This window comes from Morone saxatilis, unplaced genomic scaffold (assembly GCF_004916995.1).
Source record: "Morone saxatilis isolate NCDOM2014 unplaced genomic scaffold, NCSU_SB_2.0 Contig12, whole genome shotgun sequence".
NCBI lineage: Eukaryota > Metazoa > Chordata > Actinopteri > Moronidae > Morone > Morone saxatilis.
Window position 1 is genome coordinate 22,683,632 of NW_023339674.1, and position 13,787 is coordinate 22,697,418.

At 41.7% G+C, this 13,787-nt stretch overlaps 4 protein-coding genes across 6 annotated transcripts in view; 2 read left to right on the plus strand and 2 right to left on the minus strand.

Moving 5' to 3' along the window:
• Nucleotides 1-906: 906 nt before the first annotated feature.
• si:ch211-201h21.5 (uncharacterized protein LOC555526 homolog) lies at nt 907-3,803 on the minus strand. 2 transcript variants are annotated; one of them, XM_035653054.1, is made up of 6 exons: nt 3,366-3,678; nt 2,683-2,871; nt 1,977-2,159; nt 1,787-1,898; nt 1,578-1,714; nt 907-1,496 (listed from the first exon to the last, which is right to left on the minus strand). In XM_035653054.1, the coding sequence occupies exons 1-6, from the start codon at nt 3,366-3,368 to the stop codon at nt 1,131-1,133; spliced, it is 990 nt and encodes a 329-aa protein (XP_035508947.1). In that variant the 5' UTR covers nt 3,369-3,678; the 3' UTR covers nt 907-1,130. The 2 variants fall into 2 exon arrangements, with proteins under 2 accessions (XP_035508947.1, XP_035508948.1); XM_035653055.1 differs by lacking the exon at nt 3,366-3,678 and adding an exon at nt 3,712-3,803 and having other exon boundaries at nt 1,131-1,496.
• Nucleotides 3,804-3,998: 195 nt separating this feature from the next.
• On the plus strand, nt 3,999-8,376 carry LOC118322380 (basic immunoglobulin-like variable motif-containing protein). The gene is made up of 10 exons (XM_035654046.1): nt 3,999-4,158; nt 4,521-5,042; nt 5,234-5,363; nt 5,489-5,584; nt 5,663-5,767; nt 5,852-5,946; nt 6,031-6,163; nt 6,499-6,582; nt 6,661-6,757; nt 6,852-8,376. Exons 2-10 carry the CDS (start codon nt 4,574-4,576, stop codon nt 7,152-7,154), a joined length of 1,512 nt encoding a protein of 503 aa, XP_035509939.1. The 5' UTR covers nt 3,999-4,158; nt 4,521-4,573; the 3' UTR covers nt 7,155-8,376.
• Nucleotides 8,377-8,518: 142 nt separating this feature from the next.
• zgc:172121 (uncharacterized protein LOC337599 homolog) lies at nt 8,519-13,787 on the minus strand. Of its 2 annotated transcripts, XM_035654049.1 has the most exons (9): nt 13,658-13,787; nt 12,076-12,223; nt 11,192-11,259; nt 10,889-11,061; nt 10,690-10,793; nt 10,401-10,562; nt 10,108-10,313; nt 9,409-9,488; nt 8,519-9,328 (listed from the first exon to the last, which is right to left on the minus strand). In XM_035654049.1, the coding sequence occupies exons 2-9, from the start codon at nt 12,178-12,180 to the stop codon at nt 9,246-9,248; spliced, it is 981 nt and encodes a 326-aa protein (XP_035509942.1). In that variant the 5' UTR covers nt 12,181-12,223; nt 13,658-13,787; the 3' UTR covers nt 8,519-9,245. The 2 variants fall into 2 exon arrangements, with proteins under 2 accessions (XP_035509942.1, XP_035509941.1); XM_035654048.1 differs by lacking the exon at nt 13,658-13,787 and having other exon boundaries at nt 12,076-12,360.
• The window catches only part of nme7 (NME/NM23 family member 7), a 20,136-nt gene continuing 19,203 nt past the window's right edge, over nt 12,855-13,787 (plus strand). The window contains exon 1 of the mRNA XM_035654047.1: nt 12,855-12,980. Coding sequence (XP_035509940.1) covers nt 12,978-12,980 — 3 coding nt within the window. The 5' untranslated portion in view covers nt 12,855-12,977. The remainder of the gene's footprint in view (nt 12,981-13,787) is intronic.

Below are 13,787 nucleotides of genomic sequence, written 5' to 3' on the forward strand. Positions count from 1 at the left end.
CTGTTGATAATTTGGTTCCTGGTAAAAGCCTCCTGAAACTTCCATGATATGGATATGGTTTTGATGTGAAAGACCCCCCAGTGGGATAAATTACACTGTGTATGTTTAATGCCTCTACACACTGGCCTTATTTATTAAAAGAACACAGAAAGTAGAAATTTGCACAACATTCATTCAGAATATACACGTATGTACACATAGATGTTGAGGAGGGGAAGTTGAGGATGAATCCTGTTGAATTTGTGGAAAAAAGTCTGATTCACTGTAAAAGAACAGAAGAGTTTTATAACATTGTTGAAAGAATGTATCTACTCATTGTGAAAAGTGCTGACTCCTGAGGATGGCGATTTTCAGTTGGAGTTTTCTTTCTCTGATGGGTCAGGGAAGTCTTGACTTCCTTCTGATGCTGTGTCTCTTTTTTTAAGAGCTTCCTCCAGCTGTGTGACTTTGCAGAGAACCTCTTTTTCATTGCTCTCGCTGTCTATTATTGATCTTGATCCTGGTCTCGTGTCTCATATCGACCTCAAGATTCCGTTTGTAAATCAAAATTTTGATTTTTTTGAATGATGATTAGATATGAATTAATATGATTAAGATATGAGTTGGAAGTATTTTTCTTACTACTGCCCTGATAAAATGTTCTGCCAAATTATAGACACACATTGACTACATGCAGACCAGCTATACACGAGGTTTCAACCTAGTCTTGTTCTTTTTGGCATGGATGATGTTTTCTAGTTGAAGGAAAGCCTCCCCTGCAGCTCCTTAATGAGAACTTCTGACTGTGCTTTGCATTTAGTATTGGCAGTGCTGCTCTATAATCAAATATGCTTCTTCACTTTTATGTTGTCGTTTAATTTTCGATGTGACTTGTCAAAATGGAAAATCACGTTCAATAATTGTGTCTTTATGTTTTTTATTTAATTGTGGCACAGTTAACACAAACATGAACATTTGATGAAATATATCAGAGCCTTTTGTGAGAATAAATTGGTCAAAGAATACTAACTGCTACTATTTGTCAACATTTTCATACAGTGCATTAAAAAAATAAAATTATTTATATTTAATGATATTCAGGGTGATACAGTGTCTTTTTTTCTTCTTACCGTGACGTCTGTCACCAACGATTACTTCTTCTTAGGTTGTCTAACAGACTTCATGAGTAACTTACGAAACTTGGCAACGTCACATTTAGTCAGAACACACACGCTGTGGCTCTTCTTCAGCATATTTGTGCGATCCAGCCCCATCATGCCTCTAGCGATCGAACCCTGCAGCTCCACGCGGACGGGACACTCGATTCTCTCTGTTACCACGCTGCTGTCAATACAGGCCGCCATCGCGTAGGCATCGTAAGAGACGAAGCCAGGTCCAAAGTACAGGTCTCTCTTATTCATCATTGCCTCTTTGGAGTAAGCCCAGCATTTAGAGGTTATCGTCTTCATAAAGCGTGCGGCCGGCGTGTCCTGATTGATCAACTCTTCAAAGAACTCCTGCACAAGTGAAATCAGAGAAATCAGCGTGGAAACGAACAGTAGTGCGGGGTTATATGTGGTTCTGAACGAGCATCTTACCCAAGTCAGTGCGTTTCTGCATGAATATTCCCATGATGCCAGGTATGTAGGGCAGAGAAATTCTTCAAGAACAACATAGGCAGACTCTGGATCCATTGCAAAGTTGAACTCTGCACATAGTGTCACATTTCCTTTTCCTACAAAGGGAGAATCGAGTTAAAGGAGCCTACATGTTTCAAGAACAAACTCTGCACTCGTGGTGGTTTTACCTTCCATGTTGCCACCCATAATGTACAGATCTTTGAGCTTTTGGGGAAAACACGGATCCAGTCTGACAGCCAGTGCTAGATTGGTGAGTGGGCCAATGGCCACCAGGGAGACCTGAGGAAAGCACATTTTAATAGTAGCACACCAGAGAGCAGCAGCACATTACGGGCAGCGCACAGAGAGGTTTCTCACCTGCTTCTGGTTTTCAGTCACCAGCCTAATCATTGCATTGACTGCGTGCTCTCTCTGGATTTTCTCCTCCCAGTTTGGATCTTTGTCCTCAATCACATCCCCAAGTCCATCAGTTCCAAAGTGGTCACTCACTGGTTTACTGGCTCCAACCAGAGGACCACCAGAACCTCGAAACACCGGAATCTGCAGAAAAACGGAGGCAAGTATGAAATAATGCTTAGAGATTAGAGAGTTTAGATAGTGTGTGAGAAGTACTGTGTACTGTGTATTTGAGAATTAGAAGTTATTTATAAGAAGCAAGATCTGAGGTCTAACAGAAGTAAACGTACCCACTTCCTCCATTAGTTTCCATGGCCATTAAAACCCATTGAAACTAATAAAGAAGGGCTCCTCTAGCAAATGTTCTCACCTGCTGTATAACTAATAATAGTTACGTGCAACTTTTATTCATAAGGAATATATACACAGGAGCCTGTCGCATGTGTGTACTGAAAATACTAATAAAAAGATCCCTCAATTTTTATTGTTTATAAGTATGATAACAAATTGTCTGTGTCTCAGAAACTACAAGGAGCACAAAGAAGTATCTGATACCCATTACCTCATAACAAGTTAACATCATGCACACATATGGAGTGTTGGAATTTGGAAAATATTTAATAATTATAACATAATAAACACCATTTTAGTATTTTCTTTCACTTACCCCCTTACACTTACAGACGGAGAGCACCCTCAGAACGTTCTGACACACATTCTCCACCGCTGCGTTCCCAAACACACAGGTAACAGCCAACACCTCAATGTTGGGTGCTGCCAGGGCCATCATTATAGCCTGAGCATCGTCTATGCCGCAGTCTGTGTCGATGATCACCAGCTTCTTTCCCATGGCTTCCTGCAAAATCAGTGTATTTTAAATCCACATTTCCAAAATCACAGTGCATTAAGTCTTTCAAAGGCTGTTTGGTCGAGGACGCAGGAAGTGCAGCTTTTCTTTAAGTTTCATACAACTTTATTAATGCAGAACCTCAAAGTAGTCGACCACCATATTGTTCACCCTTTCACTATTATTTCAGTGGCAGGTGTCTATCAAATGAAAAGATAGTGGTAAAGTCCCTGTTAATGACACCTTGTGTTTCAGTAAAGTGTTGAACTGTGACATACTGTAGTGTATGTATCAGTGCAGTGGAACTCTTATTGGGAAAATGATAAATACCATTAAAACAAAGTTGATATTCTATCTTATTACATCAAGTTTAGCCCTCTGCTAACTATAATAGAGAAACAGATCTTTAATCGTGACGCTCTTCTTGACTTTCAAATTGTTATTGGAGCGAACAGATCAAATTCTGATGATGAAATTACTCATTTCATGTACAAAAAACAAACCATTGCACCGGAGCACTTCACTTCCTGGAGGTTAGACCATAGTGTTTTCTCCCTAGTCTTTGCCTAAAAACAACTTCGCTTTGCCGCACACCTCCAAAGCACCGTCGTAAGTTCAGTTTGTGGACCTGTCTGATGGTCTCCATGTAAACACACAGTTAGCTTCACAGCGAACAACAACACTGACTATGTCCTTGTTGTCTTATTTAAACGGAGGTTAGCGTACTGGCGCCTTTTTGGTCCAATCCAGCCACCGTTACTGTCACAGCTTTTAAAGGAAAGAGTTTTTTGATAAGATTGGGTAAAGACACAGTTGATGAAATCAGATATTATAAAGTGACAGACTTACCTTCAGTCTGTGGAGTAAACTTTGAAGAGTCACCGCTGCTGTGATTGGTTAGAACTGCAGGATCACACCATCATTTACTAACACGGGTTGTAGACACTGAGAAAGCGCCGTGTACATTTAAAGGACATTTCATATAATATAGCATAACGCCGGGTGTGAATGCACGTAACGACTTCTGTATCAAACTTCATCGTTTACTTGAGTGTTTTCATGTTATTATCTAACGCTAGCTCTATTTCATTTCTGGACACCCCGGTTGCTTTTCACAATGGTACAGTCCGTCAAACCTGCACAGGAAGAAGACTCGGGTCGGCAGGACGACGGTCCGGGATCCTTATCGTTGGTGTTTAACATGTCCCCCTAATGTGCAGCTGGGTTTACTGATGTGTGGATAGTCTGGCGTTGTGCAAAGGTCCAGTCCCGTTTGGTCTTAAGACATTGCACAAGGTATGGTGAAAGAAAACAACGTAACAGCTGGGCGTGTTTACGTCTGCTAACTACCATCCAACAGTGATCCAGATACAGTGTGTCCGTCTCGCGTTTATCGGCTGTACAGCTGAGAGTTCATGTTCAATAACCCTGCAGCCTGTCTTTAGAATAGGCGACTTATTATAGGTTAAAGGTAGTGTTGTGTGATCCCGTCTAATGTCGCTGTAAGTTGAATCAATGACATGCAGGGCTGGGACTGAATAACGTTGAATAAAGACTGTTTATGTGATCCACAGTGCTGGGTCTCTATCACAGCACCTCCATCTTCCTTTCATATCTGTGTAGTGTCTCTAAAACATGCCTGTCCTTTCATCCTCCAGCCCCACAGCCAGCCTCAGCTAATTCTGCCATCCATCATATAAGTGGCTGTTCAATGCCTAATACATCAGAAGGTCAAGGAGCAAACCTTTCTGGGCCAGCAGAACCATCGGGGTTGCCCAGGCCCACCGATGGGGAGGAGGAACGCAGTCTGATCAGCTCCCTCGCCCGGGACGCTGCCAGAGTGAGGAGGGCTTCGAGTGCCGAGCTCCACCTGCCGTGGACCTGTCCGGTCACACACTCCCGTGAGAAGTTCTACACAGTCTGCTCCGATTATGCCCTTCTCAACCAGGCTGCCTCTGTGTACTGCCCCCCGAACACAGCCAGGGATGTGGTCCCGAACAAGCAGGGTGATGGGCCATCATCAGCTGACTTGAGCACAGGCCAGCCAGGAGAGGCCCTTGTGGGATCAGATGGGGACTGGGACATGGTGGAAGTGTCCTCTGGCCACAGTAAGCCTATTTTGGCCTGGGAGATTGATACCACAGACTTCAATGCTGTGCTCACCAGAAAAACAAGAACAAGTAAGAACGACATTATTATAGAAGCCTGTTATACGTGTACAATCTGTAAGTGGCTGTTCACTCATGTGCTATGATTTTCACCCAAAGCTGCCATTCCTGTTTTAAATAGCATCACATGTTTAGATCATATGTCTCCCATTTGATTGCTGAACTCCGGTTTGATGATTGTGTTAACTAATGTTGTATTTCAGGCAATGTGAAGAAGAGCAGCACCAAGAAGATGAAGTCATCAGACAGACCCAGCCGAAATCTTCAAGACGTCCCTTCTCATGCCTCACTGGAGGAGATCAAACAGAGAAAAGTGCTCGACCTCAGAAGATGGTAATGTTATATTTAGTGCCTCAAAAGTTTTAAAGGCAGACCCAGTGACGCGAGCTTCACATCAGGGAGCAGGAGCACATTTTCAATGCAATATAATGTATTCTGAGGGTTATTTTCTGCTCCAGGTACTGCATCAGTCGGCCACAGTACAAGACTTCGTGTGGAATCTCCTCATTGGTGTCCTGCTGGAATTTCTTGTACAGCACTCTGGGTGCAGGAAGGTGAGCGACGCGTAATGTTGTCACTTCACGTAAAGATACAGCTCCTGAGACTAAGTGTATATTTATTTGCTTTGCTAGCCTTCCACCCATCTCTCAGGAGGAGGCTCTGCATATTCTGGGGTTTCAGCCGCCATTTGAAGAAATCAAGTTCGGTCCTTTCACTGGAAATGCTACACTGATGCGGTACACTCAGCTTCGCGCCTTTTTTTAAATAACCACATCAACCGAAATGTATGCAGCTCAGTAATCAGTCAATTTTCCTTACAGGTGGTTCCGACAAATCAACGACAACTTCAGAGTGCGAGGCTGCTCCTACATTCTGTACAAACCACATGGAAAACACAAGACAGCAGGAGAAACAGGTGAGTCCCTCAGCTGTCAGACTCAACTGCATGTCTGTTCATGAAGACGTCAAACAGAAGTGATAACCACTCTGGTGTTTTTAGCTGAAGGAGCATTGATGAAACTGACACAAGGGCTGAAGGATGAGTCTATGGCCTACATTTACCACTGCCAGAACCACTACTTCTGCCCAGTGGGCTTTGAAGCCACGCCACTCAAAGCAGCAAAGGCATATAGGTAGGTCACATTACTGCAGCTTCAGTTGATTATTATCGAGTAGTTTCCTGGTTAATTTTTATTTATTGAAAGTAGTCTGTGTTGTCTGTGAAACATAAGAACTGAGTCCAAAGTGATGTTTGTAAATGTAATAACTAACTAAAAGTTAAAATCCCAATATTGCAATGATGTAAAATGGAGAAACAGAAACACAAAGAGTTTTTTCTGTAAATTGGCTAAAATGACTAATCAGTTATCAAAATATTTGATTATGTTTCTGTTGATGTACTAATTGATTAATTGGCGAATCATTTCAATCGTTTAAATTGGTGGCTGTTGTTCCTTTTTGTGTAAAGGGGCCCTCTACCAACAAATGAAATGGAGTACTGGATCCTTATTGGTGAGCCCAGTAGGAAGCACCCAGCTATTCACTGTAAAAAGTAAGCTTTATGATTCAGTCTGCCATATTCGATCATGTGCTGTAGCTGAGCTGTTTAACAGGAAGCCTCTGTTTTCAGATGGCTGGACATTGTGACTGATCTCAACACGCAGAATCCAGAATACCTTGACATTCGTCACACTGAGAGGGGGATTCAGCGCCGCAAGACCAAAAAGGTTCCCCACCTTGCACCTGTTATTTAAAATATCACTGATTATGTTAACCTTTCTGGGTCAGAGGCTAACTGAAAGAGCGTTCCCTGGCTCACAGGTGGGCGGCAACCTGCACTGCATCATGGCCTTCCAGAGGGTGAACTGGCAGAAGCTCGGCCCCTGGGCTCTAAACCTGGAGAACCTGCGCCATGAGTTCCACCACTCCGGTGCTGAGCGGGCCCACGGGAGCGTCGCAGACGAAACGGAGGACAGGACGTCATCCAAGCGCCTGGCCTACCTGGGACGCTCACACAGTATGGGCAGTCAGAAAGACACCAGCTGGAAACGCCAGTCTAACACTGCAGAGTACAGACAGAGGAGCTCCCCTGACAGCGACCTTGAAGAAGACATCACAGACTGAAAAGGTTTATTGGAACAAATGAGGAGGGGGGGCAAAAAATAACAGACATTACAATACAGTACAGTAGCCCTAAGATACATTTTAAAAGGATAAGTTCTTCTATATTTTACTGCCAACAAATCCCATGAAAAGACGTAAAAAACGTGTTAGACTCTCAGTACTTTCTAAACCCTTTACCCTGTCTGAGGCACTCAGCCCAAAGCCCATTTGTTACTACTGCAATAACAGTTTTTAGTCACTGGGGGGCAGCGGAAACAAGTGAACTTGTTAGCCAAACATCCAGCAGTTACGAAGCAATATTAGCATCCAATATCATCCAGTTTGGTGCTGAGCAGGTAGCGTACATTGGGCTGTTTGCAAACAGCTGCCTGCTAGTTAAAAGTATCTAGTGAAACTCACTGTAAAGCTCTGTAAAGCTGAGGAGAGCTGCTGTTGTGGATAATAATTCTCTTTAGGTTCATCACTACAAGCAACCCCATTCCATGTTGTTTTCATTGTCATTAAATACACTGTGATCGATCGATAAAATTATCGATTATAGCTGCTTTAAAAAAGGCGCAATACAGCTGGGCAATGTTGTTTTTAACGAATGTTACTTGAACAGGAGTAAATAGTATATATGTTGGGGACTATTTTTACCGGTGGATTAATACACATTTGGTGCAGCAGTGTGTATTTACGGCAGCGGGACAGTGTATGTGCGATTAACTGAAACTACAGTGCTCATGTTTACTGTAATGAAGGAACTGCCTCACTGGATTGTTTTGAAGTTTTTGAAACAATAGCTCTGTTACACAGAGGAATAAGATATATCGGGTTTTGGATACAAAGATACCTGCTAATATGATCAATTCATTGATGTCTTTTCATGGGATTGGTTGGTTGAACATAAGAAAATTATAGAACATCATTAGACCTACACTTTAATATTGGAGAATGAATGTTTTTTAAGACTGTTCGATGCAGATGCAACTCAACCATCATTTTTGGGGCCATGTTGTAGTTTCCAATTCTTTCATTCAAGTATTCTGTTAAAGTTCGTGTTGGTGAGGGTCTGCCGACTGAAACTTTTTATTATGCTGTCATCAGATGATACACCAACAACTACTATAAATCAATAACAACGGCAGCTACACAAATGGGCCACATTAAACGGCAGCAGTGCATCAGTCAGTCTATAAACTGTTTATATGTTTTCAATACAGCCGACTTGCTGTTATGTTGCTAATGCATCAGTTGCAAGCAAGAGTTAAGTGTGTTATGTGAATGAAAGGGGAAAGTCATGACATGAAGTGCACAGGGAACGGGGCATTTTCCTAACAGCACATCCAACTACGGCCTCAAAAATGAGCTTTTTTAAGAAGTGAAGTGCAACATGAGCTTTATTGAGTGGTTACAACTTCACGGCCACTGTATTGTAAGGTGTTTCTGTTATTTTGTCTATCCCTGTGTTATACTAAAAGCGGCAGATTAAGACTTGACACTACATATCATATACACATTTCTCTTGATTTAATTGTAGTTATATCACCTCATCTTAAACCCTCTGCAGAGTGCACATTATAATCAACTAGTGCTGTCGAGAAAACACACGACTTTGCTGTAAATTTTGTTCCAAGATGACACACCTCCCATAATTCATTGTACAGGTAAGTGGGCTTGTTTTGCGCCTGACGTACAGTGGTTAGTTCAGTGGAAATGCTGTCCAGTTCAAGTGTTGTGAAAGCAGCTGACATTTTGTTGTGCTTTGTGAAACCTACAGTGACACTGTCGCGTAGATGATCCCAGTTTTTAAGAGACGGGAGCTGTACAGAAGTGATAGTGGAATCCCTCAATCCCTCAGAACCGTTTAAAATGTGAAACCACAGAAAGTGAAGACTGCATGGTTTGATTTCATGTTTATATACAGCCACAATTTGTTCTCACTACTCTGTTTGCACCTTTGCCATTTGTCTTTGATCCACACAAATGTCATTGTGTCCTTTGATGTAGTGCTTTATTTATTTATTTTCCAATAAACTAAGATTTTTATAAACTCCTGGAACAGACGTCTTTCTTCACAACAATCAAACGATTACATTTTCAGTCCAGTCACACTGCAGAGGCTGGAGAACTTCCTTTTAACTGTTGTCGTAACTCTGCTATGTGAGCGGGGCCGATACGGCAGCATCCTCCTGATGGACAAACAGAGACTGATCAGAGAAAATACAGAAAAACAGCAAAGGTTAATGGAGGAGAAAACAGATCACCTTACCTATCAAAGCAGCACCTTGCTTCATCCACGTACGGCTGAGTTCAGGTATTAATGCTGAAGCTTTCTCTGATGTTAGCCACCTTCGTAAGGTGAAAGAAAACAGTCGGTAGCGGTATTCAGACAAAAGTAGCAATACCACACTGAAAAATATTCCTGCATTACAAGTAAAAGTCCTGCATTCAAAAGTTTACTCTTACGAAGTACAACACTATATCAAATAAATGTACTTAAAGGTAAAGTACTCCTTATATAATGTTATATATTATTGGGTCATCATTAACTCGATGCATTTAAAATGGTGTAGGTGGGGCTGATTTTACTACTTTATATACTGTGAGCAATTTAATTGATAGAACTGTATCATATAAAGGGATCATATGTATTTCTCTTAATCTGCAAAGTAACTTGTAACTATAGCAGTTAAATAATTGTTGCTTTTCCATCTAAAAACTCCCATACAACCATTATATTATGTACTGTAGTTACACATTACCACAAATAGTTGGAAAATACAGAAAGATGAACAACACTTCTGAACAAGAGATGGGTCTTGTTAAGTAGGATCTGGTCTTTCTGGCCCTCTTTTTAATGGTGACTTACAATAAATGAGCTAAAGACTTACAGTATTTTATTAAAGGAGAGTTTGACATGCCACAGGGGTTGTTGAAGCTGTGTCTTTACCATTAAAACTTGACTCACCCCTGCTTACTGTTCCACTCCTCTCCACTGTTGGGGTACACCACCCAGCTCATGTCTGGGCTTAGCAGTGACCCGGCAGAGTCCAGCAGCGGCTCCACCAGCGCTGGCGAGCAGCAGTTGAGTCCTACAGCGACCAGCTGTGGGGATCTATTAGTAATCTGCACTGCGTCAGTGAACAGGCTGCCATCTGATATACACTTCCCATCCTGACAGCATATAGTACAAAGCATGAGTCACTTTATACACTGCACAATGCATGGACATCTGTTCTACAGTTCATCAGCAGTGGTTACCTTACAAGAGAAGGCGAGCCAGGCTTTAGAGTTGGGGAACTCTCTGAGCAGCTCAACCAGAGCCTCCGCCTCTTTGATACTTGGGATTGTCTCAAAAGCAATGAGATCAGCTCCTGCTGCCGCTAAGCAGTCCACCTGCGGCCGGTGCCAAACTTTAAGATCCTTGGAAGAGAAGAAAGACACGAGACCACTTTATTCTGCAGTAAAGGACTGTTACCATGTTTTTATTTTCTGTCTGTCACCTTCATACAGCATGAGTAACCAGTGTGAGCAGCTGGGGGCCACTCACTTCAACAGTCATATCCTGTGCATAGGCCCCTGTGTACTCGGAGCCGTTGAGCAGAAAGGCCCCGTACGGTCCAACAGAGCCTGCCACCAAGGGACATCTCTGCCCTTATAAACAAATAAATAAACCCAATGAAATAGCATCATAGTTAACAGAGACACAGTGTTTCACACCTTCAGTGATATCAAAGATATGTCTGTACCTGCTGGACGACTGTCAGAGACAAATCTCTCTGCTGTCTCTTTGGCCAGTTGAACTCCTGACATCAGCAGCTCTCTGGCACATTCAGAGCTTAGGTCCAGGTGACTGATGAATCCTGTAACACTGGCCTGGTATGTAGCTGTTGTGATGACATCAGCCCCACTGAGGAGAAACCTGTTGATACATTGCATATATATATACCCCCACATAAAATAATGCTGAACTGGAGAATGATTGGCATATTTGCTTGAAAAAACCTTAAAGATGATCAAAATAGTAGTTGGAATATTTTGCATGGACCTACCTGTAATGAGCATCTCGTATGGCCTGGGGATTAGTATGCAAAAGCCTGGCGCTCCACAAAGGATCACCCTACGTGTGTAAGACACACACACACACACAGACGTTTCAGTTTTAGCTTTTAAAATCTGGATGTGTTTGACTGAGAGAGAAATACTGATCTCAGTTTCTCCAATAAGATGTTTACTCATAGTTAAATGTCTTGGACCAATGGACCAAGACATGGAATTCTTTTTTATAAGTGAGCCACCTTTGAATTTATTTGCTTTATTTTTCTTCTGTTCCAAAATATTAACATAAAAATATAAGCAGTTTATTCATATTATTGCGAAATACAGAGAATTGTGGTATTGGTATTGTTACTTTTGCTTTACTTTATTTAAGTGAATACATCTGCCACCACTGCCATTCCCACTGTTCATTTCACCACAAACTATAAGTCATGCTTTCCTTTTTTCTTCAGTTTCTAACCACTGTCATTGATTGTTACCATGGAAACACACTTATTTGACCTACAGGGTTTTGTGCAACTGTCTGAAATCCAGTGTCTTATCATGCGACCCAAGATCATGGTCAATGAGTCTAAGGCAGTTTCAGTGTTGTTCATAAATGCACCCCCACATAAAATCATAAATAAAGAGTTGGCCAAGTTACATTTAGATAAATTCCCCATGTCCAGTTTGAATATTAGGGATATGATGATGGTACCTATGTCTGGTCTTAGCCAATAAAATACATGTACAGTTCAATGGCTCTCATTACATGAAGCTGTGCAGTGAAGCATACGTGCTGGGCCATGAGAATTTAAATGAGAAACCAATGCTGACTGACAGAAGAGAGAGACAGTTAATGCAGTGAATCAGGTGACTGTATTGTTTTATGTGTTACCTGTAAATGAGCTCCTTGCGCTTCCAGTTCAGTTGCTAGTCCGCCATCCAAGATTAAAGGTCCATTATCATTCATGTAAGGTCTCAGCCGAGCAGGGGAACCCATGGAGAACAGTTTCAAGAGGCACTGAAGTTATGTCCTGTTCACTCTAAACGCATACAGAAGAGGGCATACAACTGTTAACATAGCCTGCTTTAAAAAAACCTAACGCTACAACCTAAATTAAACTATTTCAGATGCACATGAAATACTCCGTGTCACTTTTCAGACTGTTGTTGTTCCGGGTGACAGAGAAGAGTCAAACGTTGTGTTTAAAGCCGCTCGAAATTTGAGAAATCGGGGTGATTCCGACCTCCACAATATCACCACTAGATGGCGCATAAAACAATAACAGCGCAGATAGGTAGAATCAGAAGGTGTGTAGGGTTATATATACGCTCAGCCCAGCACCTGAATCAATCAGTTCTTGTAATTTTCTACCCTGAAATGTAAAATGGCCACTTGAACAAAGCTAACAGCATCATGTAATTTTGCAGTTTTTACGAGATATCAACATTTACCCCTCACCTACCTTCATATTATATTCATATTCACGTTTGCCTACCCATTTGGGTGGTGACTTCTTACGTGTGTGAAAACTATATTTTATGTTGTATACTTCATATTATTTTTGAAATCTGTTTTTCAGTAAGCATGTTTCTTTGCTGTTAATGACTGAAGTGGTTAACTTTTCTTGCTATAGCCAGAAACGAGTCCCATGTACACTGTACACGGTGAATGCACTTGAACGCACCTTGGCTTGTCACTACAGTTACTATAGAAACGAAACATAGCCCGCGATAGCTAATGTTTGCTAGCTGAAGACAGCACTGGGACATGTAGCATTTGTTAATTTGTCAAAAATGGTAAGTTAAAATGTCCCCGTTCGATAACAATAATGCGAACTCGTTTCGTTAATGAGAAAGTCCTCACCATTGACCTCCATCTGTCCAACCGACCAAACGGATAGTTGGCGCTAACGTTAGCATAGCAAACACAAGATAGCAGCTAACGTTAGCATAATGAACGTTACTAACTGCCGTTAACCATTTAACGTTTTAGTCCGAGTAAAGGGCTTTTATCAACGTTGGCATTTTAGAGTTGCCAACGTAAGTAAGTTAATATACGACGTGAGTTTGACGTCAGTATAAAGAGTTTCTGACGTTGTAACATTTGTTTCCATGTTGTGTGTAGCTAGTTGTGCTGAGTTGGGTGTTTGTGTTAATACATGAAAGACACAAAGTGGGGTTAGGCGGGTAATACAGTCAGACTTTTACTGTGAAGAAGTCCGAGTTTCTCAGCCTGGATTCAAGCTTGTTGACTAATACTAACATTAACTTAATAAAAGCACAGAACATGGCAGTAGTTGCTGTGTCAGTAAGCACCTGTTCTGCCCCACTGACAGTGATAGTGGGTAAACTAACTTTAGATAGTTCAAACATAAAACATGTCTTCAATATCAGTGCTCAGTGTATGTGTTGAGCAAAATAGTTCCTGGATGATTTGTTTGATAAGATAATTTCATCCACCACATTTTACTCACATTTCTGTAGAGCAGAAGGAAGAGGTTGTTTATTGTCTTTGTCTTTGTCAGGGTCACAGGCTGGAGCGTTTATAAGTTAACTCTGTGCAGAAGACAAGAAACACCTTGGACCTACACACACACACACACA

Excerpts from the sequence above, each read along its gene's own strand:
- si:ch211-201h21.5 (XM_035653054.1), bottom strand. Across the intron at positions 1,899-1,976 it reads TGACTGAAAACCAGAAGCAG|GTCTCCCTGGTGGCCATTGG; the intron begins GTGAGAAACCTC and ends TGCTTTCCTCAG. Across the intron at positions 1,497-1,577 it reads GCAGAAACGCACTGACTTGG|GAGTTCTTTGAAGAGTTGAT; the intron begins GTAAGATGCTCG and ends TCACTTGTGCAG.
- LOC118322380 (XM_035654046.1), top strand. The coding sequence starts at position 4,574 with ATGCCTAATACATCAGAAGGTCAAGGAGCAAACCTTTCTGGGCCAGCA. Across the intron at positions 5,043-5,233 it reads CACCAGAAAAACAAGAACAA|GCAATGTGAAGAAGAGCAGC; the intron begins GTAAGAACGACA and ends GTTGTATTTCAG. Across the intron at positions 5,585-5,662 it reads AGCACTCTGGGTGCAGGAAG|CCTTCCACCCATCTCTCAGG; the intron begins GTGAGCGACGCG and ends TTGCTTTGCTAG.
- zgc:172121 (XM_035654049.1), bottom strand. The coding sequence starts at position 12,180 with ATGGGTTCCCCTGCTCGGCTGAGACCTTACATGAATGATAATGGACCT. Across the intron at positions 10,563-10,689 it reads CACAGGATATGACTGTTGAA|GATCTTAAAGTTTGGCACCG; the intron begins GTGAGTGGCCCC and ends TTCTCTTCCAAG. Across the intron at positions 9,329-9,408 it reads GCAAGGTGCTGCTTTGATAG|GAGGATGCTGCCGTATCGGC; the intron begins GTAAGGTGATCT and ends TTTGTCCATCAG.